The 24914-nt window shown below is 43.0% G+C and overlaps 1 protein-coding gene across 1 annotated transcript in view; it reads right to left on the bottom strand.

Annotated features, from left to right (window-relative positions):
* The window catches only part of HMGA2 (high mobility group AT-hook 2), a 99110-nt gene that overhangs the window by 7613 nt on the left and 66583 nt on the right, over positions 1–24914 (bottom strand). The window contains exon 4 of the mRNA XM_042816003.1: positions 14742–14774. Within this exon, the coding sequence (XP_042671937.1) occupies positions 14742–14774 (33 nt within the window). The remainder of the gene's footprint in view (positions 1–14741; positions 14775–24914) is intronic.

Here is a 24914-nt window from a genome sequence, read left to right as displayed (position 1 = left end):
ATGCTGGATTAAAGTATATTTTTATATATGCATCTAAAGAAATTATTTCAGTACTGGAAATCTGTATCGGAATACAGATGAGTCAACCAGCCTGCAAGCAAGCAATTTTCATGTACTGCCACTATTAGCACGCAAGGAGTGCAAATTCTCCAGCCTGGTGGTTGAAAACTCTACCAACAGAGCAGTTCAGCAAACCACTGCCCTCTCCCTGCACTGGTCCTGCATTTGACACCCTACAGTCATTGACTAAGCTAGGGGACACCCTGATGATAGCAAACAGACAGCTCCCTCCACGGAAGCAAAACTCTTGGTACTATAATGACGTTAGAGATAAAGAAAGAGACAAATGGAGAGGTGGCAACTGATGGGACAGTTTGGGGTTGACATGTAAGGGCTGACAAACAACATTCTTGCTTTAAATGTCTACTGTCCTATGAACTTTGCCTCTAAGGTCCTTCTTGTTACCTAAGGACCTTGGTCTTAAGAAGGCTGCAGACTTAACTTTAAGAGAAATCCAATGCTGAAATACCAGTGAGTAGTCTTACTGAGCTGATGCTTAACCTCCCCAGTGCCTGTGAGCCAGCTGGTGGGCATGTGCAGAGCTGCCTAATGCTCTTGGGAGCAAGCAGTTTAAGCATCTTAAAATTCATTTCAACCTGGAGATGTCCTCAAAGCTTCCACAGCGAGGAAAGCAACACACAACAGACAGTGAGAATAGCACTCCTCTGTGAGTGTGCATGTATGCAAAGCACTGGTTTGGAAACTCATATGCAGTCTTGTTCTTGTTCTTGTTCCCCATGCTCTCTGATTTGAAGCAGATACTTCAAGCTGCGTTTTCTACTGCCTATGAACATGCCAACCAACTCAGAATCTGTACGGAGGATGCATTTTTTTGTTTGTTGAAGTCATTCCACTTTTATATAAATGGTCAAACGTTCTCTGAGATACAAAGTAAGCAGAAATAAAGCAAAATACTGATACTGTTCTGCAGGTGATCAGCCTGTGGCCTTTCAAATGCATAAACTTATTAAGCAAATGAAGTGTGTCCTCTCCCACTGCTGCTGGAACAATTCGTCTTGACCTAGCAAAAAGGCTGCTAGTCTTTTTTTAATCCACATCTCCAGCTGCTGGAGGAAGTGTACTACCTGAGACAGCTGGAGTGAAGTTGCTGGGGCTGCCCTGAGACTCCGATGCTAGAAGCCTGAGAACCAGTGCCAACAACGTGGCTGAGAGCAATAACAGCTGTAGAGGTCAGAGGGAGTTACCATCCTTGCACACCCATGAACCACTCCTACAGATCGCCTTCCTATAATGGCTGAAGTGTTTTGCAAGGTTAGGCCAAGCTTTGAGTCTTGAGTTATAGGTTCAGGCAAATGAAGGGGACCAGGACATTGCTCAAGAGCATCCCTTCCGGACAGGACAGGACATTCCTCTCTAAATTAGAACAGTTTTCTTGTTAGATTAAGCGAATACAAAAACATTTTTCTATCTCTTACCTTATCTGCCACTAGGAGAACTGTTTGATATGATGGAGTGATAGTGACTCTGGTTACTTTGAGATAAAAGGTTTATCTGACACAGGATTTTTAAATCCAGGAGGACTCAGTGAGAACTTCCAGAGAAAGAAATTAGGGTGGTCTATGCATAGATATTCTGAAAAGTACCTAACCTAGAATCTGCTTCTCAATGTCTCCTACAAATGGGCTTGAATAAACCTGTTTCAAATGCCCAATTTTGCCATGGATTTTAGAGCAGCCCTGACATAACTCAGCAGTGAGGTTTCTGACAAGCACGTTGCTTAGAGCTGAAGCCAGCTCTGGTGAAGCCTTTTGAAACTGAGACTTGTCTGTCTAAATCACATCAGGCCAGATTTCTTAAACACAGTTTGGCACATGAGTAGAGCAAGTGCCTTTTTGACCTAAGCAGGTCAAAACACTTTGAAAAAATCTGTTCCCCATGTGATTAAAAGGAGAGTGAAAATCTCCAGCAAAATCTCAGTACTATTTAGAACAATTTAACAAGGAAGCACCATTTAGAGTCTACAACAAACAGAACTAAAGTGAAGAATGATTCTTGAAACAGTCATGGATGCTGTAAGAACACTGACAGAGACATACTTCATCTTAGAGTGCTTCAATCCCACAAGTCGTAAACAGTTTTGGTGGAAAGGAAACAAAATGTCACAGAAAATAAGGCAGCAGTGCCATTAGAAACATACACAACTGAGCTGGAGCGACCTCAGCTCTGATGAGCTGCCCTTGCAAACTTCTTGTGGAGGCTTTAAACTAGAGCAGAAGAAAACTGCTTTGTGTGCACACTCAGAGCCAAAATCCAAACTGGAGCTAAAGGCAAAAGAGGCCGTAATAATGGTCTCTAATTATTAATGCATGCATGGATGCCAATGTAGGCTTGTAGAGTCCACTGAAATGTTATGGGCCACTGCATAAGCTCTTATTTCGCTGGCAGTGGAGACCACAGAGCCCAGAAGAATGATGGAGTCCATGAAGGTAAACCCAAACAGGCCTGCCTATCTCCTGAGCCCTGCAGTGCTGGAAGGAACGTTGATGCCTGTGCATATTTTGTGTTCAGTGGCAGAGGAAGAACCATGGCGAAGCTCTGGCTCCTGGCAAGGAGGAGACCTGGGGAAAGGGACACCAGGACTGGTTTTGAAATAATGATCAGATCTGTGTTGTTTACCTTTTGCTTCCTACTCTTATTTTAGAACACGAAAAAGGGAATAAAGTAAGGCCTGTTAGGTTTCTATTCTATTTCTTTTTCCTCTGAAACAATTGCTTTTTACAGACAGGAAGCAACTGTCAGAAGTTATTCACCTCCAATCCTTTATCACTTAAAAAAGCAATACGGCTCCATTTATGGAGCCACTGGCAACTGTGGTTTGGGACCGGCTATCTATCCATAATGATAAACAATAAAATAAAACGTCTTCCTTTTGAGTCCCAGCTGAGAGATTTTGCCAAGCGATCAAACTTGTCTGAGCCTTGGAGCAGCAGCTTTGAAGTAATAAGAAAGAGATTGAAAACCTGCAGCCAAGAGCCGCACACACCTCATTAGGGCCCAGCTATGCGGGAAAGCCAGGCGGCAGCTTCCCGGTCAAGCCTGCCTGCCCACCAGAGAGGGGCTGCGGGAGAGTAAGATGAAAGGGCCTTTCAAAGGGGAAGTGCTCCACTGACATTTTTACGAGGACCGGTCTCCTGAACGAGCAGCTCAGTGCCGGGCATGTAACCCACTTGGAGAGCCAGCGCTAGGGGCTACAGGGAGCTGGGCCTGCAGGGAGCGCGGCTATGCAAAGTGGGGCTGCGGCCGCTGCTCCTTCTGAAGCTCCCCTGGTTTTCCCTTCACTTCTTTTCCACTTGTGAAAGAAAGAGTTCAACACAGACAGCTCAACCTTCCCCGAGCTGTGCTCCGAAAAGTCCCCGCAAATGAGAAACATATTTCAGAAAGATAGCGAGCTGGGCCTGCTTATTTGGTTCTGCAGAGATCATGTGAGACTCTGCGGTACAGTTCAGCTAAATTATTTTTTTCTTTAAAAAAAAAAAGAAAGAAAAAACGCTAAAGCTTAACAGACTTGTAAAATGCTTTTAAAAACGTCTGAAGAGTTTAATCATAGATCTTACCACACAGACACTGGTGAGGCTTTGTGCTGGCAGCAATGCAGAGTATTTAACTTCGAGAGCTGCAGTTCTGGGTTTGATTTTTGGTTTCAGACTAAACAGCAGGTCTGCAGTGAAAGGCAGGGCAATGACTCTTGAGCAAAATGGGGCAATGGGAATGCTTTCCTTGAAACCTTACTGATGGCGTAAGTGTGGAGCACCTCTCTGTGTAGGCAAAGAGCGCAAAATCAGAGAACTTTGTGTTGGTTTGAATAAGCGCCCCCTCCCGCAATGCCTCCTCGTTTTTACAGCAAAAAATTCTGTTGCTATTTTATTATGTAACGCTGCAGGCTAAAAATATATCCCTAATTTAAGCCATCTTGCCAATAAATCTACAAATACCAGGTAATCCAAAAAGGATAGTCATGGTCTAATGACATACACTTCTTGTCATCTTAACATGTTCAACTCCTAAAGGATTTAGAGCAATGCATTTAAAGATTTTTCAACTTCTTGAATATCTCCACATGATCTGTTGGGAAGGGTAATAAAATAAGGTCCTCTTCAGCATAGAGCAGGAACCCAACTTTTCAAGTTCCATCTGCACTGCGACGATAGGGAGAAGCTTTTTCTTTTTCTGGCTGGGCCTGTCCAGCTGAATAGATACCGAAAATTTCCTTTTGATTGTAGAGCCTTTTATGGGAGTTTCTTTTCCAGTTGAGCACATTTATATTCTTTAATCAAATCAGAAAAGGTTTCTGGTAGAAATATGTGTTCAAAACACATTTTCTTTTAGGAGCGAGACAGATTACTGCAATTTATATCTCAATCTTAATCTATTCTGCTATTCGTAAATTTAAAGAAATACTAATGTAAATTACAGTACATGCCCCACCATATAACGCAGTTCTCAGGAGACTGTAAAAGTGATGGGCGAGCCACCTAACATACTGTAACTGCCCCTCTGCTGTTCTGATTTCAGTTCCCAAATTTTGAGTCAAAACAAGCATGATTATCGGGGAAAGGGTGGGAGGAAGCCATTTGCTGCCCTGAATCTGATATCTCCTGGGTCCTAGAGCTCACATGTCCCATCTTTCCAGACTCAAGTCTGGTTTCAATGGAGCTCTCATTTTTCTTCCCACTAATCCTGCCATGAGATCAATCATTGGTAACTCTGTGAGAAATTAAATACCAGGATGTGGGAAATCTGAGATCTGAATTTGGGCAGAATGTGGGTGATTCTTTTTTTTTTTCTTTTTTTTTTTTTCTTTTCCCCCTCCTTCTCTTTTCCCATGGTTGTTTTGTGGCAAATAGCCCTCCAAACCTGAGATCAGAGATTGGCCCTTAACAATGTGACTGTATCAACAGATCAGAAGCAACATAAAAAAAGTACACTGCAGTATCATATCCTGTTTTAATATAAGAAACAGTTATTCCTAAAGGGAGATTTTGGCCAACATTTTTTTGAAAACATTCTGGCATTTCCAGAAATGCCTTCCAATGGGATCAGCAGCAGAACTTCATCATGGTGATGTTCACCATCTGGAGGAGCTGACTTCATCAAGAATTTAACATTTGTGGCACTGGGATCCCAATGAAACAGAATCCATGAGATAGTTTGCTATGGTGATGTGAGTGCTAAAACACCCAAGAGATAGGCAGTCATTTTGAATGGCTTTTTTTTTCAGTCTCTGTGAGAAAAGCGTATTTATTTACTTAGGTCCCATATGCAGGAAACTGAGATCCTTACAGACATTGGACAGCCCAAAGACATAGGGTGGGTCCTTTGTGCACTGCTTTGCAATGTGTCAATGTCCGAAAATGCCTACACACTCCTGCAGCCTTCACCATGAAGTACTTGGGAGCATGTGTCACTGCACAGCCTGCTAAGGAGCTTCCTGACTCTTTATTCTGTCCATAAGTACAGCAGCACCATGCTAACAAAATCAGATGTGCAATCAACAACAGTGAGCTCACAGCTCCTCTCCAGACAGCAGCCTGCCTGTAACAGCCAGCGCTTACTGGCTGCCTTGCTTCACACTGTCACAGCACAAAGGGGTAGCACAAAAAGAGCGCAAGATGGAAGTTCCACTGGCAAAAGTGGTTTTAGAAAGTCCTTTTTTATTTCATTTTGCATTGACTTTAATGAATCCTTCGCCTGAGTTCTTCTCTGTGAGCCTCATGACAGGAGGCACGCTTGTAAGTCCCACTGCTCCATGCCAGCCCTAACATTTGGCACAGGTGTCATATGCTGACAGGCTGCCCAGGGAGGATGCATCTCTCTCCAGAATAGCATGGCAGCACTGATTTCATGGGACTAAATTCACCGAATTCCACAGATACCCCACAGTGACTGACAGAGTGACTGTGAAATGCTTTTTACACTTCCATTCTAAGACTGTTGTTTTAGGCAATAAGGGGACCTTATAAAATTCCCCCAATGCCATGGAAACTCTAGAATAAAATAAAATATTGGCTTCTTAATGTTTCCTTCCAGAATGTGTTTAAAGATGTATATCAGTTAATAAGGGCTGAGTATACTGCTGTTTTTCCTAGCCAAATCTTTTTTAATACTGCTGGTATGCACATACTGTAAATGACTATTCTAGCAAATCATTTAACAGACGACAAATGTGTTTTCCTTGGTCTTAACTTCAAATCTCATTGTGTTCCTCTAATTTTACCTCCATTACAGCATACTTCACTAATAACATGCAATTTGAAACAAAACTGATATGGTCCTGAACAGGCAAAGCAAAGGTGCATCAATTCCTAAAAGTGGATTGTGGTATCTTGTTTAAGATTGTCTCATACAACCCTGAAGCCAATCTGAGTTACATAAGGCCCAAATCCCATGTTTTTCAATGGAGCGAAAGAGCTGGATTACAGCCCTGGGACACTTTATATATATGCCAAGAAATAGGGCATCTTTTAGTGACTTCAGCTGGGTGTGGAGGAACAATGATGCTGACTGTGAAAGACATAGAGCCTTTACGAGAGCCTCAGTAACAAAGCCCTCAGTGAAAAGAGTGCTTTTGTCTGCACAGCCTTCTGATACACCTCATCTTTGCTAATTAGCATTTTGATTATTTTTGTTGAGGTCCAACAGCTGATTGTTCTGGTAGTTTCAACTTTCTGGATATCATTCTGGAAACATCCTAAAATAATTCAAATTTTCAGGGGGTGGCCTTCCTAGAGTCCTGTACACTCATGAAGCTGGATACCCAAATATTGGCTGTATGACTCTCGGAAACCTTGGCCAAAATGCACAGTATATGTATGTAAAAGTAGCACTGTTTAATTTGCTCTTGACTGGCATTTTTTAACCAGTGCTTCCATTCCAGCCATCCTCCTCAGAGGTGTTTCCCAGGCACACATCACAGCTGTGTCTCTTCTGGCTACTAGTGAGATTTTTGTTTCTGTCAAGTCAGAGCCAGGTTTTGAACTCAATGTGGTGCCTCCCTTGTCATCTGTGGTCACAGCCACGGGGTCAAACACAAGGCCTCCCTGCTGACAGCCATCCTCTGCCCATGGTGGACTTCTTCCCCAGGCAGGAAGGGGAGAGAAGTAGGAGATGAAGAAATCACAAGGATGTCATACTGCTCGCTTATGGGAAAGTTGTAACTTACCCTCTGGCCCTCAAGTACTCAGCAGCAACACCTGCTCTGAGCGCCATGTGTGGAGCTGCCCAATAGTTGGAGTTTCTGGGTGTTTCTGTGTGCTCAGCATGGAGAATTTTAGGAGCAGGCCTTGCCTCATACCTTGGGAGAGAGCAGCAACCTGATAGCATGTCTGTATCGAATTGGCTAATGTGTGACCAGCTCTGCATTCAGATGGCTGCTTCCTGTGCTAGGGCTGATGTCAAGGAAATTGTGTGTTCCATGTTTAAACAGGTAACATAATCTTTTCATGACTGCTCAGAGTAGAAGACCCCTCCCAGGCTGGGCAATGTGACACTCCTGCTCTTCAAATGACTCAGAAATGACTGACAAAGCCAGGGCATCTCCAAGCTGTACATTACAGCACGCCTGACTCTGAATCCCACAGCTCATTCCTAATAAGCCAGGAAGCAAAAATATCTTTGGAGATCTGATCCCTTTTTAGTTACATCAAAACACGACAGCCTGCATGCTCACAAGTTCCTTATGAGATGAAAGCATCAACATCTCAGTTTCAGCAGATGATGTTCCAGTCACCGTGAGACCTCCCTAAAAAGGGACTTGCACACTGCAAGTGTTCAGCACTGATATATACAAAGGACATAGGAGGCTCTTCTACTACCTCTGTTCCTTAGTCAGTGTAAGGGAACAAGCACTTCAGCTTGCATTTAGATCATGGGCACGCCAAGCAAGGTGATGCAGAACTCAGCACTGAGGTAGGCGCTGTATGAAGCTGGGACATAACCAAGCTGTTTTCCTCCTGTTTGTTCAGAAGCTCTTTGACCTCTGAATCACTGACTGCACCACAGCCCAAAGCTGAGTGAGTGGCATGGATAATGCCTCTCTCTTGGCAACATGTGCAGCCTGAAAGCCTCCTTGAGTGAGATGCACTGAGCCGCTCTCCAGGGGACCTACTTCCAGAGTGATTTCTGCAGCCACTGCGGTGCTGCAAGACACAGACTACCCCTCCTCCCCTGCAAAATCTGCAGCAGTGCAGCTGCTGAGCGGGACTGCTGGGTTCAGGGAAGCTGTCTTCCGGTCTCAAGAGAGAGACTGAGCAAGTAACGGTGCGGAGATTTGCTACTTTTCTCAGCCAGGCTCCCAGATTCTTTCTGTGGGAGAACAGGGCCGCCTGTGTATTTCCTGGTACATTTGGACCAAAAAGATTAAGGGCTGGATTACAAAGGTTATTTGAGTATCTAAAGATGTGCTGTTAAGTGAAGCAGCAGTTTATGGAGTACACTTACGTTTAACTACCTTTGTAAAACATCTGTCTGCTCCTTTTGGAAATGCCAAGTGAGCTCATTTTATGTTTTTGTTACTGATAGAAAGAAGCTCAATTGAAGAAAATATTTGAACGAGCTGTGAGCAAAATCAATTTCTATAAAAGTGCTTTTCATAAAACTGATGTGCAATGTGACCCTGTGGCTACACTATGTAGTGTGTGGAATTGTTAACTGCTGGCAGTGCTTGCCAGCCTGGAACTGAGACCACCATCAATAAAAGAAACTATAAAAATGCAAAAAAGATCATCTTATAGAGCAGCAACATACACCCTATGATCACTGTATTTTTGATTCTTAATTCTCTGAAAGTTACCAAATACCTGAATATACTTGTGTTCTGAAGATCATTTTTTCTTTCTTTGATTTCTTCTGGTTACATAATTTTTCAGCTTCCTTAATTTATGCAAAATCAAATTTCTGGAAGCAGCAGTCTCAGAAATGTTATTCAGATGTGGTTATGTAATAAATGAAAATCACAAATCTGAATTATACAGTGATTTGGGTATTTAGGTGAAATCTCATTGCATCATACTATTCAGGTTCTATTCACAAGTTATGTCATATAAAAACAATCTTTTTGCTATCAGAAATGTCCAACTTCCTGTTCTAACCCTCATTCTTTAGTGCTTCATCTGTTCATCAAACTGGATATTGAACTTCTTTATTTTTCCCCACACATTTTTGTGTTTGTTTCAGAAACTTGTGCTCTTTTTAAATCTACTTTTTCAATTATTTCTTTTGAGACAAATCCTTCAGAGTCCCCATCACCATAAACCAACAGTTTCTATCTTTCTCTGGAAACCACACCACGCAGTTGCCACCATTCTATCCTGAAAGGAGGAAGAAAGTAAGACTTCAGTCCTGGCACTCCCCATGAGACTCCATCTACTGCAACTATGTGGAAAGTAAGAGACTTCTCCTGATCCCCTTAAAATCAAATTCAAACAACTCCGAGGGTAATTGCAAGCTCTTTCTTTCTGTAAGGTAACCAAACTGGGATTCTAGCTCTAGTCCACAAATTTGGTATCATTTTTAATTGTTTCTGTATTTTGCATTTTTCTTTTGCCAGCAATCCTGAAGGATTGCTAGAAAAGGCAGAATTGGTAACAACTTTTCAAACTAGAGCCATTCTTGAGGTATTTTTATCCATTTCTTAAAACAATCCCTTCGAATGAGAAAAAAGTTTCAAGAACACTCAGAAGCCATATATGGAAGGTTTTTCCAAAGCAAAAGCTTTAAAAAAATGAAAATTAAACATACATTGATTTAAAAAGTGTAAGTGATGATAATAATGTGAAGCTTTGGAAAAAATGAACCTTCCAGGGACACATATGGGAAAAGGGTCAATGCAAACAGGTTATCTCATCGTGAAGTTATTTATGCAAAAATCCAAAAGGCATTGTGCCCTGTCAGGTGTGGGAGGAGAGCACTGATCTGGAGGTCCCACTGTGGGCCCAGTGCTTGGTCCTGATGGGAATGCATGAGGAGGTACAGCGAGTCCAGCCTCACTGAGTTGTAATACCCACATGTTGGCATGCATGCATATGGTGCCGAGGGCTTCCAGAACATATAAGGTGGTTCCTACAACCATCTTTGGGAAAAATTCAGTGTTTGCTTTAAAAATGACAGTGATAAAAGAAAGGCGACTCAATCGTTCAGAGGATGTTCGGGAGTAGTGTGAAAAACACACACGCACCCTATGTTGGAAGTGTAAAATTCCACATACATACAGAAAGTAAAGTCTTCTCCCTCTGGAAACTGACAACTTCCCAATTCTCTGTATCAGTAAACACAGAAAAAGTATAGCACACACAACACAACTTGCTGGAGGAAGTGGGAAGAGGAACAAAAACCCAGGGTACCAGGTTATCCTCTAGGGCAAAGGTGTTCCGAGAGCCACAGCTACAATGAGAAAAGCTGCACTGCTCCCCAGTGGGCAGGACGTAGGTTGGGCTTGAGCAGTGCCATGTGTTCCCTCAGAGATATGAATGTGCCTGTGTGGCAGTGAGTCATTTGCCAGCCTTTTTGTGACACCAACAGTTTCTTTCAACCCTGAGTCCTTGCTAGATTGAACCTTTCGAGTCCTTCTATCACATTTCACTCTGAGGGGGAAAAAAAAAACCTGTGTGATGTGTAGCAGGTACAGAGAGTCTTGTGGAAGTGCAGATACTCTGCAGGGCACAGAGAGGTGATGCAGCACGTGGGCACAGCAGGCACTAGGGCATCCCAGCATGTCAGAGCTGCTCCACAAGCATCATGTCTCCTGTTCTCAGCTGCACTCCCGAGGTCTGATGCTTCTGAGCTGCACATGAATATGTGAATCATCAGTGCAGCTCCTCGACTGCAGAGTCTGTCTGACACTTGTAGGATTTACTGTTTGTCCTACACTGAGTGTATATGTGATGGGTCAGCTGTATATATGTGTATATATGTGGAGCACATATAACTTGAAGTTGTGAGGTGCATATGTATTATGACTAATTAATATGCATAAATTAATTGCTATCAAGACTAAGAACTGAGTAAGATGAATAAACACAAAGAACGTGCATTTGCTTTCCTATACAAAGCAATATTTTTTGGTCTTATTCTCGTTAGGATTTAATTTTTTGTTTGTTTTGTTTTAAGAGCAACTAATGCACTTAGTGTAAAACAGAAAATTACACTTGGGCTTGGAGCAATATGCTGCCTGTCAGACTCTGACACAACCTCAAGAAACTGCATGGATTTCAGATTTAAACAGACCTCCTGAAGAGATTATAAAAAGATTTTCAAAGGGTTGTTCCACACTCACTGGATTTCTCCTCTCCAGGACGATAAAAATAAAACATGTCCTGTTTTCAGAAAACTTTGATAGCTTTCATGATGTTTTCCTAAAAATATCTATTTCCTTTGTATTACTTAAGAGTGTAACTCTCCCATATGGCAGAGACTACAGCTGCTACAAATAGCTTAAAAACAAGGAAAGGGAGAAATCGGTTTTGGGGCTGTTTTTTTTGCACAGCTCGGTAATATTACTTCATCATTTGTACTAAGTTTGGCTGCCCATTCTTCAGAAACGGTGGATTTAAAGAGAGTTTCTTGTTTTTGAGGTTTAGGCACATATTTATGTGAAGGTGCTAAACTTCCTGATGGCATGCAGTCAGGCTCACTATCTTTTCTTCATTTCCCCACGGAAGTGTGAGCGTATGCGTCAGCGAACATCACAGAGGTGTGTACAGACTACATTATTTAAAGCTTTCCAGCTGAATTTACAGTTGCATTTGCTGTCTGCATGATTGTCACTCTTCGTAGCACTGGGGATGTTTGAAAATATTGCAGAAGTTTATAAAGGCATCTGTACGGCCCTAAGCTAGCAGCAGATATTTATAAAGAAATTTAGAGCATGAGGGAGTCCTGTGCAATGCTTAAAACCTGGGAAAAGGTGATGGGAAGGAAACTCTTATCAATGGAAGGAGAATGTGATCCGGTTTTGCAGCTCCTACATTTTTAAAAATAACACAAAACCAAAAGGCATATGCAGTAGGAGCAGGAATGACAGCAACAGTGATGTAAACTAGCATTCACAGAAATCTTTTAGAAAAGGCCAAATATTTGAAGTGCTGCACTCAGGGATAAAGCTTCTGCTGCTTGTACCGTGGCAGACTGGGGTACACGATCACTGTCACACAGCGGTTCCTGACCGCAGCCACTTCAGTCCCCACTGATGAAGAAAGGATACATTTCTAACTTAATCCAGACTGCCACATGGTAAAGCCATCTGGGAGGATATTTTGAAGGAAACAGATGGAAAAGGAAGAGATTCCTCTGTATGTAGAGTAAGATTTACATTATCCTCCATGAACTTCCATGTAGTCCCCATGTTTATATAATTTATCATTATTTCCTTAGACAGCTCAGATTAGGAAGCCTGCATGAGCTCATGTTCGTGTTGTTAATTCCGAGACTGAACCTCCCTCCTTTAAAGGGAAAATTGGTAGTGTAAAAGAGAATGGAGAAAAGCTACAGGACTGCAGTGCAGTCCAGCGTCATGAAGCTCCTGGCTGTCCCAGGAATTACACTGCTTTACCTCCTTCTCCCAGCCTCAGGAAGATGCTGCCACAAATGCTTGCTCTCAGCCATAAGTTTATTCCCCGTCATGCACCCACAGCCAGCAAAACCGCAGTGTTGTGTAAGCAGGAGTGTGGGATCAGGGCCTAGCTAGACCAGGAAGGGTTAAAGACGAGTCAGTGATTTCACTGAAAATCCCTCAGGCCAAGGATTAAAGAAAAGAAATGTTCTCTGAGTGAAGACATGGCACACAAATAATTTAAAGACTAATTCCACTAGTCCTGTTGTGATGACTAGGGATTGCTAAAAAGCCCTCTCACTCCTTTTATGTGTTCTTTCATGCCTTCTAATTTTCTATGCAAATGTTTCCATTACTAATGGGGATGTCAAAGGGCTCCACCTCTTGCTGTCTGACCAGGGAGATGCAGCAGCGGCTGCACCCGGCTGGCTGAAACACCCATGGCATGACAACCACAGCCACTGCTTTGGGAAAGGAAGGATGGGAAGATCCATCCTGGGAATCTCAGTGTTTCCGTTCAAACTCCTCAATCATTAAAGCTGCCATTACTTCGTTCTTCTATCAGAATATGGGAGTCCAGCGCTCCGTTTCATCCTCCAGCACCCCAACTCAGCCTTGGTCCCAGGCACTCCTTCCCTTTCTGTGCCACGGCTCACACTCCATTACCACTCAGACAGCCTCCATCTCTGCCTCCCGGATTTGGCCTCCCTTGCACAGCACGGTCTGAGCCTCCTGCATCCCCAGTGCCATGGAGGAAAGGGCTGGCTCTGTGCCTGCCAGCAGATTTACTACCAGGCTATCCGAGGAACAGCATGACTGCAGCCCTCGCAGTTGAAGGATGTAAGTGAGACCAGGGAGAGGAAATATCTTTTATTAGAACAACTCAGTGTGTTTTGAATTGTGTGTTGTAGTCAGAAGGCTGTAGATGGTGAGTCCTCAGGGACTGGTGCTGCATTTCTTCTGTGAGCTGGCCTAATAAAAGACATTAACTCTCCTTGCAAAACTTACCTCACTTGAAGACACTGCAACACTCATCTTGAATGTTATCTCTGCTATTAGGAGGCATTAGTATTGTTGCCAGTGCCACTGATTCACCACTGCTGTGAGCGTATTGATTTCTTCTGTAGAAACTTGACTCCTACACATACTTTAGGGAGTTACATCATTTCACCCCTTCAAATCACAGCTAGGATGTTTTCTGTTTCTTATGTAACAGCTCTTAATTCAGATTGCAGTAGACATTACTATAATGCACACTGTACAATAATGTATTAAAACCATAAGGTGGAAAAATGAAAGTATTATTCCCTTCTGAAAGCAGACTTCTCTCCAGAAAAGCAATAGCCCATTCTGCTCCTGACTCAGCAATCATTCATATTCACCAAGGAACGGTAGTTCTGCCCCATGGAGCCTGCCAAGTAGGGATGGACAGACTTGCTCCCATGCTCACACCTCTTCCCTGCTGGAGCATATGTAACAAAGTTACGTAAGAGTTAGTGGAGTTTTGTTTCATTTTGATTTTCTGTTTGCTTGTTTGTTTTTCACATGAGTGCCCTGGCGAAATAAAATGGAAGAAGCCATGAAACCAGTGTGTTTGACTGGTTTCATTACAACTTACCTAAGATATTAAAGAACAATACCATTCAACAGAATATCTTCAAATGTGTTAGTCTTAAAGATGAATCCAGTTTAATTATCAAGTTCAGCCTATTTTACTCAGGATTTAAAGACTCATTCAGACCAGTGGAGAGAATGATTTCACACCTGTGTCCCTCCTTCCTTTAAGCAGACATCAGTTACTCAGGTTCAGGGCACACACAGATGCAAGTCAGACTTGCACTAGATGCATGTGGCTGTGTTGCCATTAGCACTTGGCAACTGCAGGAGGACATGTCCTAGCAAGCACTCTGGTTGTAGCTCTATTGCTCCTCCTCTCCTTCCCGAGGGCTACTGCATGATTTGCGTGAGTGGTTCTGCCCAAGAAGCCAGCAGCTATCCCCTGCTTCATATTATTGATGCATTTCCCTTCACTCTTTACAGTAAATGAGACCAGTCTAAACATTGACAGAGTATTCAATTTAAGGTAGTCCAAGGATTTTAAATCGGCTTTTCTTACCTGAGCAGGCTTCTTTTGAACCACTTGTTGAGGCTGAAAAGTCAAAAAAAGAAGGCGTGATGAGAAGCAAATTCACTGAAGTTTCCATTCAGCATAGGAAATAAAACACAGGCAAAATGTACATTCAGAACTGGAGTGATGAAGGCACCCAGCTCTTAGAGTCCTACACTTATCAAGACCTTGCTCTGATTACTCTGGCTGTAGAATATGTCAAATTTGTATAAGCAAAATCAAAGTGAGGTCTAATTTATCATGTTGTGACTTCCAGCTCTTCTATGGCACGGCTGGATTTACTCTGCTGCATTACTTCATACAGCCTAGTTCTATAGTCAGATTTTGCTGTCTCCATGAATACTATGCTGTGCACCCTCTTCCACACTCTTTAGTGTGTAAAGTGAGTCATGTGTAAGCCCTCCTTCCTGACCTGCTTGTACAGAGGTGAGGGACCTGTTCCCAAAGCAGACCAAAGCCAGCCTTGTTGCAGCCAGCAGTGAAGGTGAACGTGCCTCTGGCCCCAGGAAGCTCTAGCTTGGGAGCTCCAAATGGAAGAGGTGATGAGCCTCACAACCTTCTTGGGAAAGTTTTGGGATGCCTATCACTGGGTGGCTGGACATATGAGCAGGAGATACCGGGGCTGTGTCCACCAACCCATGCAGGAGCTGGTGGCACAGCCAGGTGCTGAGGAGCTGGCTGCTCCCACCTGGAAATGGGAAACAAGGTCCCAGACAAGCTGGGAATACCACTCAGGGCCCTTCATCCCACCTCCTCGCCTGGAGCCGCAGGGAGCCGCAGGGAGGAGGAGGAGTACCAGCTAGGGAGCTGACATCCACATACTTAAAATACACCACGGCTCTGGTGGTGTGACCCCTGTGGGTGCAAGGAGCTGTACGGAACAATACCATCACAGATAAGGGAAGAAATCCTGACACCCTGAGCACAAAAGGGCTCTTCTTATTTCAGTGGGGCAAAGCAGCTTTCCCCCACTCCACCCCCCAGGATCTTCTGTTTTCAAAGCATATGAATGGCACCCAATGATTTTCTTCCTGCCCTTCCTTCCTGCCTGTTCCTAATCCCAGCCATGACTTTAGTTGGCAGAAGCCAACATGCTGTCCCTCCAGATAGCCAAAAACCTAATTTTCATGACAGTGTAGTAGGAAATAACTGGAATATTTCTGAATAAACAGTTTAGTGTAACTGGCCTTTCAGAGCAGTATTTCAGTGGGAAGGATCGATGAAAATGTAAATTAAATGTAACTGATTCAATTTAGACTGCCCACCACCAGCATCCCACTTTAACAAGAGATGCTTTGTTTATTTGCAGTCATTTTTCTAATTCAGTGGAATCTTATTGCTGTTTTATTTTTGTACCTCTGCCTCAGGCGCTAAGTTCTGCTTTCACATAAATAATTAACAAAAAAAAAAAAAAAAAAAAAAAAAAAAAGAAAGCAATGATTGGGTGATTGGGTCTGTCTTTAGACTTTGAGGCGGATCTTTTCCTTTCCTTTTCCGTTAAGTTCCCTTGCAGTGGAGAAGTGATTAGCAAGGCACGCATTTTCCTGACACCTTTTCCAGGTGGGCTGCAAGCCCTGAACTGATTACAGGCATTTGCTACTCCTAGACAAAGAAATTATTTGTTTCAAAGAAATCCTCCATAATTGCAGAATTCACGGAGCTCTTCAGTAATCTGAAAGGTTTTTCTGCTTTGTTTTCTTTTCCTTGCCTGCTGATTACACCTGTGTACGTTTACTCCCAAGCCCTATGAAATCTGCAGACATTCTTAGCGGCTGACTGCTTTCTCCTGTTCAGAAATCCCCATATATTTTTGGCTGTGTGCACCGCATTCATGTGACTCTCACACACTGTAGCTCAATGAAATCTTCTGAAAGAGCTGCCAACTCACCAAATTTTCCATGAATTAGGTCCTGACACTTCAATGAGAGGAAAGACAATGTCTGAAACAAGGCCAGCCCTGGCTTTGTGCCTAGTATGTGTCACCATAATTCTACCAGCTGCCCTTCCACACAGCACTTCATACTTTTCAGACCACCAGAAAGCCCCTTGAATGCTTTCAGTGATAGCTGGGGCTTGAGCTGCCAGTGTGTTTTCCCAGCCTCTGGCACCCAGTGGCTCCAGATTGGACCTAGAAAGTTTTTGTGTGTATTTGTTTTGTTTTGTTTTTATTTTTATGAATGGCTTTTGCGGAGGACTCTGACTCAAGCACCACACTGTACGGCCATTCATAAAAAGCAGAGGGAAAATATTGTACTTTGCCCAGTTGGAAACCGTCTGTGATACTGACCAAGGCTTGCAGGAATCCCAGTCATTTGAGACCTCTGCTATCTCAGTGCTGCATGTCAGGAGCTCCCTGACAGCGTTTGCTCACTGCCAGCCAGGCTTCCAGCAGAGCACAGCGCGTGTTCTTTCTCCCTTAAATGGAAGAAACACAGTTCTGAAGGACAAGGAGCTGGGTCAGCTCCTCGCCAGGATTAGTGGCACACTGCCGCGCGTGGGAGCCGTGCTGCTCCTGCCAAGCCCAGGGCGGTGGCTGTGATGGCTGTATCATGGCACACAGGGCACTGCTCATCCCCTGGATGAGCCCTGGACACAGGGCTACTGGGTATGGGCACTGGGTACCACAGTGCATGCACCCTCACTGGGGCCAACCCAAGCCAGCAGAACCAGGGCACGCAGGAAGAATGGAACATTTCCTAGGCAGTCTCTTTGATTTCATTAACTGTTGTGCACGTGATGGCTTTGGAACCTTCTTCACACACTACAGATACAAACGCCTCTACTTGCTAAGCTTTGTGTTCACTGAGTTAAGAGATCTTTTCAGGGCTTCAGAGGAGACACCTCTGATTGAAAAGGCTGTGGCAACTGCATGTCAACTAGCTGGGAAGAAAGGGAAGAAAGACAGATTGTCTTGGTTATGTATGGAAAAGACTAGAACCACAAAAAGCCAAGGAGAAGGAGCTTTAAAGAGGTGCTTTGGAGCAAAATGAAGTTGTACATGAGACATGAGGGCTCTGAACTATTACATATCCCCCCAGGAGCCCACAGAATACAATGGCAGGTCTCCTGCACCGCCAGAGGCTGCCTCACTTATTTCAGTGATGATATGCATGCAGAGTTCTGTGAAACACACAGCTTCCACATCTTATTTTTATCCCAAGTCAGGAAAAACAGCTAGTTTACACCGAATCCATATCAGCTGAAATTTCATATATACAAAATCAACTTTTACATCAAATTTACATCAAATGCAAGTGCAGGGCAATCTTCAGTAACTTTCTCAAATCTGTATGAGGCAGAAAGACCAAGCAACAGTGCTGGAAAAATCCTGTGACCATGTCTTGTCTATATTTCAAGAAGAAATCCAAAATGCAGCAGAATGTTTTGCCACGTTTAAACTACTAAGTAAATGTGGGATAAGACAAATGCAGTAATTTTGAACTTTGTGATAAGATCCCCAACTCTGAAGAGAAAAAAATTAACCACCTAAAGAGCAACGTATACAAACCTTTTGGGAGTTTTAACACCGATTTTAAGATTTGAATGTTCAAAGCCCAATTGTTCTACAACATACTTTTCCCACACCTCCTTTGTCACCTCACCCCTCACTTTATTTTCAAATTCTGTCACTTTACTCTTTGTCAGTATCTTAGAAGCATCCTTACAGCCTAAACCTGGCTCAGGCATTCCCTGTTGGACAAAAATGATACCATCAGATAACTTCTCTCTCTGTTGGTAAATGCAGACACCGGTCAAACAACTTCACTGCCTTCTTTATAAGAACAAAAGAGCAGCCTCGTGTGACGAGCCCATATTCATCTTGTACCAGCAGTCAAAAGTTGTATCAAATTCAATTTGTCACACTTGCCTTTCTCTGGAGCGCTTCCCCTTACCCTGTGACTTTTCCTAGTGCTATAATAGGGACAGTTAAGGGTAAGCCTATGTCAGCTAAGATGAGCTACGCTGGAACACATTTTTAATGATCAGAGATAAAAACACTGGTCTGCATGCAAATCATTCACCGACTGCTGTGCCTGAAGCTCCAAGGGCAAGCTGCAGTCACGATGCTCCTAGACGTTGTGTTGGCATCTCTCTCTTTAAATGGAGTATTATGAAGATGTTTGACTGATGCTTCTTGGCAACTGTGACCTTTTGCACAGCTTGACACAGAGAAGACATTCACATGGAGGTAGCTCTGCTGGTGAGGCTAAATGACCGTGATGGAAACTAACATCCAGTTGGGATGACATTTATAGTGCTGACAGCTCAGTGTTGTGCAGAGATCATTAAAATAATTTCATAGGTCACCAAAACACTTGTAGTTCTAAATTAAAAGATGAGTAAAACCATATTTAGACTTTTTGTCTACATATCCTAGAAAAATCAGGAAGTTCATATTATACCAGTTGAAACCAATGTAATCCAAAATAAATCATGTCTTCCAAGCAGTTCCATATGACAGCACCATAACTACTGCTCAGCCCTACAGCTTTAATTGGTTTGAGTCCAGCCTTTCCCTCACTCTTTGAGAATGCATTGAGATACAATGCTGGGACTGCAGGTCTACAAAGCCCATGAGAGCCTCTTTGCCTTTCTATGGCTTCATGGCCATCAGAAGAATTGCATAGGGCACTGTGCCTGTCACTCACTCCTCCAAGCCGGAATGCTCATGACTTGCTTTAGAAATTATCTTCCCTAAGAGAGGTGAGCAGAAAAGCTTTTTACAGCATCATTAGCAAGGAGAGGCTCCCCCTGTGCCCAAGCAGGAACTGCCTGTGTTTTGCAAGGACAGGTCATGAATTCTCCTGCCCACACCCCATGTTTGCAGCCAACTGGTAACTGTGGCGTCAGTGTACACACACTGCTGTGGGTCATTAGGACCTAACAGCAAAACCATCTGGCCCTAAGAGTTCAAAGGAGATTTCACAGTCCTCTGTGCAGTCTCATAAATGAGGCTAATAGTAATCTGTGGAGAATTTTGGCAAAATCTCTGGAACTTTTATTCTTTATTTTCTATCCTACTTGGCACTACTCAGAGTTCTTTATACCAAATACAAAGTCAGGTCATTCAAAAAATATTTATTAGCTTATTAAACTGACCTCCCCTGACTGCTGCTGGAAAACCCTGCAACATCTCAGGAGCTACACCAATAACTTTAGGTGATGACAAAGTAAATAGTGCTTCTATTCCACTTGTGGAGGAGAGCAGAAAGCATCACAGTTTTCCAAGTACACAAAGTGACTTTTAATAATTATTTGACTGGCACTGAAATTTCATATTTTAATTGGCAAATCCAAAACACACTGTTTCACATTACTCTTTTGGTAGCCTGAAAATTCAGGCACTGGCACATATATCCAGTCAGGTACATATATATGCAATGGAAGCCAACAGACTGACTTCAGTGGGGATAGGATTTCATACATTCTGCCTACAAAAGCTACTTTCACTACAAAAACTTTGTGGGTTGCTACTTTGCAACGGTTTTGCATCTGGGGAGGATAAAAACTGTGAAATAAAAGTATCGAAAATCCAATTCGGCCTTATTTTATACTAGTATATTTCATTATTTTTTCAATTACTTCGACCCAACCTTCCTCAGAGAGATTTCCCACCACAATTGAATGTCTTAGAAGTACAAATCTAATGGTGAGAACAGGAAGGGAAACAGTGTAATTTTTCTTCATCTGCTAGCTGTGCTGATAGTTCAAGCACTACAATACCCCATTGAGTTTATCAAGGATATAATCAAAATTCAGGGCAGAATAGTTGTTAGTTCAATGCTCTTGATAGATGATGCTAATTTTTATGATTTTTCAGTCAGTACCAGTTGCATTTCCATAAAATAATTAAGGCAGAGAAGCTTATGAAATGCCCATTTAATTGTGTCTGTTGTTAAATACTATAAACAAAGTTTACATTGGTGCACTTAGCTAAAATAATACATTTGAGTCCCACATCTCAGATGCAGAAGGATCTGCTGCTGCTGACTGCTCTTCTTAAATGATATCTCTGTTCTGTTTGGTTCCCCATTACTTTATTATCGTCCATCATGCATGTGATAAGCTTTCCTGATGCATTTTATTCAGGTTTCACCCAGCACACTGTGCATTTTTCTGTTAAAATAATAAGCAGCAACATTTCTACCTTTCAGAATAAATCTAGTACAAAATTTAGCACTGATAGTTTGTTGATAAACACGGATAGCACACAGCACACAGCACACAGACTGGTTCCTGTTAAGCAAATGTCATATATACATGCCTATCTATAATCTCCTGCACAAACAGACCATTGAGAATGCCAAATGGGAGGTTCATTATTCTTAGGTACAGTGTAAGAAAAAAGACTACGTTTTAGGAGACCAAAATAAATTATAAGTTATTTGCAAAGAAATCTAGATTTCACAATCCAAGGATATAAACTGGCCAGGTACTACTCAGCTTTATACCTTGCAGACTTCTCCACACAGTTAACTATTGTACAACTGTTTACCTCCAGATTATCTTGTCTGTTTTGATACAGCAACCCTTCTGTTCACATGCATCTCTCTTGACCCATATGGAAATAATTTTTGGCTACTCCTAAACCAGCTAGATTTGAATTGATGACCTAGAGGTGAAAAGCACCAGATCAGATTACCGTCCGGTTCCTGCTTTTGTTGTAGTCTTCCCTCTCTTCTCATTCGGGCGCCTCTCACCATACAGACCATTAAATCAGAGGCTGCTCTGCCTCTAAGATCATTTCCAGCAGAACCACCTGCCTAGAGCTGATCAGAGCTGCAGGACTCAGCAGTGGCCTCATCCTGGGACCTGACTGCCAGGAATTCCTCAGTCTCCTTTTTTTTGCAGTGGTCTCCAGTGAGGTCACACAACAAACAGGGCAGGAAAGTCCCAAATCAGACCTTCTGCGAAGTTCGCAACCATTTGTAAAGTGAACTTATAACTTCAAAACATAACTATTCCTAGGTAATATTTATCTTTCTGGTCTTGCATCTTGGTTCTCATCCTCCATTTTAAGGTCACAGAGACCTTAATTCATTCAGTAACAGTGTTACATGTATATTACACAGACAACTGCAGGACAGTGCCTAAACCCAGTGACCAGGCACCGTTCAGTCACTCTGCATCCCCATAGAAAGAGCTATCTACCCCATCAGCATAAGCTGAAGTAAGGATGGAAGGGATGTAGGCAGCCTCTTTTGCATATCCATTTCTGACCCTTTGGAGATAGAAAGCATCTTGTATGGAGCTTATGTGGTCATCCCAGGCCTGTCCCTAAAATCCTGTAGAAGCTTCCTCTTTCCATCCAGCCCGTTCCTCCTGTGACCTCCCATTGCCCTGTGATGGCTGGGCAGGGGTTTCCTCTGAAGAAGAGGCACACAGTGCAAGGAAGGCTGGTTGCTGATTTTCTGCAGCTGAGGATCTGGCCTGAGGCACTTCTCTTGAACTTTTTTTGTCTGAACACATCCATTGGTAGCCACATGGTTGGCTGGGGATATTTTTGTACGTCTGGGATATACAGATGTCTGATGGTTGTCTGTCTATCGAATAGATTTGATAATTACTACTGCCTCCAGAAAACTGATGCTGCTGAGAGTGTCTGTCAGAGAGTCCGAACATAGCCTGCTGACATCCTGGCACAGTTTCATAAAGAAGTCAGTGTCTGAAATAGAAATACATTTTCCATATACTCGAAATATACCAGGGGCTTGGTGGCAAGTTGTAATTAACCCACTTCCTGGTGTGATGAGTTTTTAGGTCATTCTGGTGCATGATATATTAAATTCGGAACTCAGTTCATAGTTATTTTTAACGGAAATTACATTCATTGTGTCCAAATCAGTGATCTGTAGGCACTCCTTGCAAAGCAGAAAGAACCTTTGGTTTGCATTTCTGGTGTGCTTTCACCATTCACTCTGTAACAGTAATTTCACCACATGCATCATTTTGAAATCTGCGAGGCACAGTGATGCATTTTAAAAGGTGGCAGCAAAACTGTTTTCTCTGTTATTCAGCTAGAAGTCATTTGCTGCAAAATCTGCAAGATTTTGCAAGACTGCAAAATCAAAGTCTACAATATCATGTCACTGACCTCTTGACGGCAGCACAAATATGAACACTGTCTGCACACACACTGCTCTTGTTCTGAAAGAAAGGAGGACAAGAGGGAGGAAGAAAGAGACGCTGCTACTCATAATCCCAGCGTCATTTTGGAGTTGTGCTATTTACATCCTGGACGGACTGAATTCAGTCCAGTCTAGGAGAGAAGGATTTGATCCTAACTTTAAAAGGACAATTACCTGACTGCTCAGCTACAGATATTTAAAATTTTCTAAGCTACATCTGATCTGAAGATCATCTTAGTTGCATAGGCCTAACAATGGGAACACCAGAGGTATGTGTGTTAGTTGTGCATGCAAATCCCCTGCAGCTTTTTTCGTTATTGTGCTGTAACCCGATGCCACATCGAGAATGCAGCGCCTGGAGCACCCCACACAGCCCTGCCACAGCTCACAGCAGTTTCCTTGCTCACAGGGCACCTTATGGGCTTGGAAAGCAGTCTGCTTTTAAATATTACTGTTGCTAGGGAGCTCTTGTTAACGTTTTACCAAAGGCTGTTCATTCCAGAGAACCAGACTGCTCAATACTCATTCTCAATTCCTGACAACCTTTCCATACTTTGCTGCTGCTGTTGATTGTTTCTAAGTGACAATACAAGCTGGATTTTTAATTTTTTTTTTTTTTAATTATTTTTTGGTACTGCAAAAAATAGAGCAAAATCCTGCTCTTGGCTAAAATTGGTTGCTGAGTCTATTCAAACAGGTAAATGCTTTCATCTCCTGGCAAGTCACAGTTTATTTTCATTGGATCCTGTGTGGTTTGGGAGTGCCAAATAGGTACAAGTTGGTAGTATCTGTGGCTAGGTGGTTCTGGCAGCAGAGGTGAAGGTTGCTGGATGAAGGAGAAGGATAGCAGGCCTTCAGATGATGCTGTGGTAAGCAGAGAGACACAAGTTGTCTGGGCATTAACATGCCCTGGGTAGGCAGAAGCCTGATTTACAGCTGAACATAATCCATCTTCACAAGATCGGGTATTATAATAGCACCAGACCTCTAAATGGCAGCTGCAAGATCATTTTAACAGTAGCAGCAGTGTGGCCAAGGACATACTGATGCTCTAGATTTTAACATGTATGAAAGCTACTGATGGTAGGGAGCGAGGCTCTGCTAGTGGGCAGCAGGATGCTCCAGGCATCCCCCTGTCCCCACGTCCCCTGTCAGTGACTCCAGTGCCCAATCTCAAGCAAGACTTTATCCTGGGAGTGAAGCTGGGTAGCCTAGAGTGCATCCAGGAGGAGCTCTATATCAGCCTCATAATTACCAGAAGTTGCTGTGAGTCCACTGATCTTTCTGGAAAACCCCCATGGCCAACAAGGAGGCCACTGGTGAAGGAGGGACAGCATTGAGAGGAGAGGTAAGGAAACTGGAGTACAGACTGGGACAGTGCGTATACACCTAGCAATTTCTGGAAATCTTTGGCTGATAGGAAACAGTGCTGGGCTCTTTTTGGCTGGGTTGCATGGGAGGAAAAGGAAAGATCACAATGGATGGATGGAGAGATAAAAAGGGACAAGGAGAAGAGGTCAGAAGGAAGATGACCAACACACAACATTTTCCCAACTTGCATACAGGTAAGAATGAGTGTGCTGCTCTGTAAATGCAAAGCACAAAGAGGAAGCATACGAAAATATTTCTTTTTGGCCACCAGCATGAGCGTACTGTCACATTTGGCTTCTCTTATACTCTTAAAAGCATGCATATTAGTGACATGTTTGGTTTTGTGCTTTTTTTCTGAGAGCAATTGAAAAATTTGGTTAAAAGGATCACTGGGTATTAACAGGGTTTTCTAAACTTGAAATCAGAACCAGGCTTCATCTTCTCAGATCATGGAAAAGCAGGGAGAAATAGGAAGGCTCCCGGACTCCCCACCTTGGGGAGTAGAATGATTATACCCATACGTGCAAGCAGAAAAACAACCTGTTGCTCAGGGCTGATGGTAGCAGGATCCACAGGAGCTCGTGCTGTTTCCTGTTTTGGAAAGGGTCCAGAGAAGGGCGACTAAGATGATCAGGGGGCTGGAGCACCTCCCCTATGAGGA

This window comes from Centrocercus urophasianus, unplaced genomic scaffold, assembly GCF_019232065.1.
Source record: "Centrocercus urophasianus isolate 14NV4802_14NV808 unplaced genomic scaffold, USGS_Curo_1.0 seq_15, whole genome shotgun sequence".
Lineage (NCBI taxonomy): Eukaryota > Metazoa > Chordata > Aves > Galliformes > Phasianidae > Centrocercus > Centrocercus urophasianus.
Note: the sequence above shows the minus strand (reverse complement) of the source record. Positions and strands in the feature narration are given on the sequence as shown.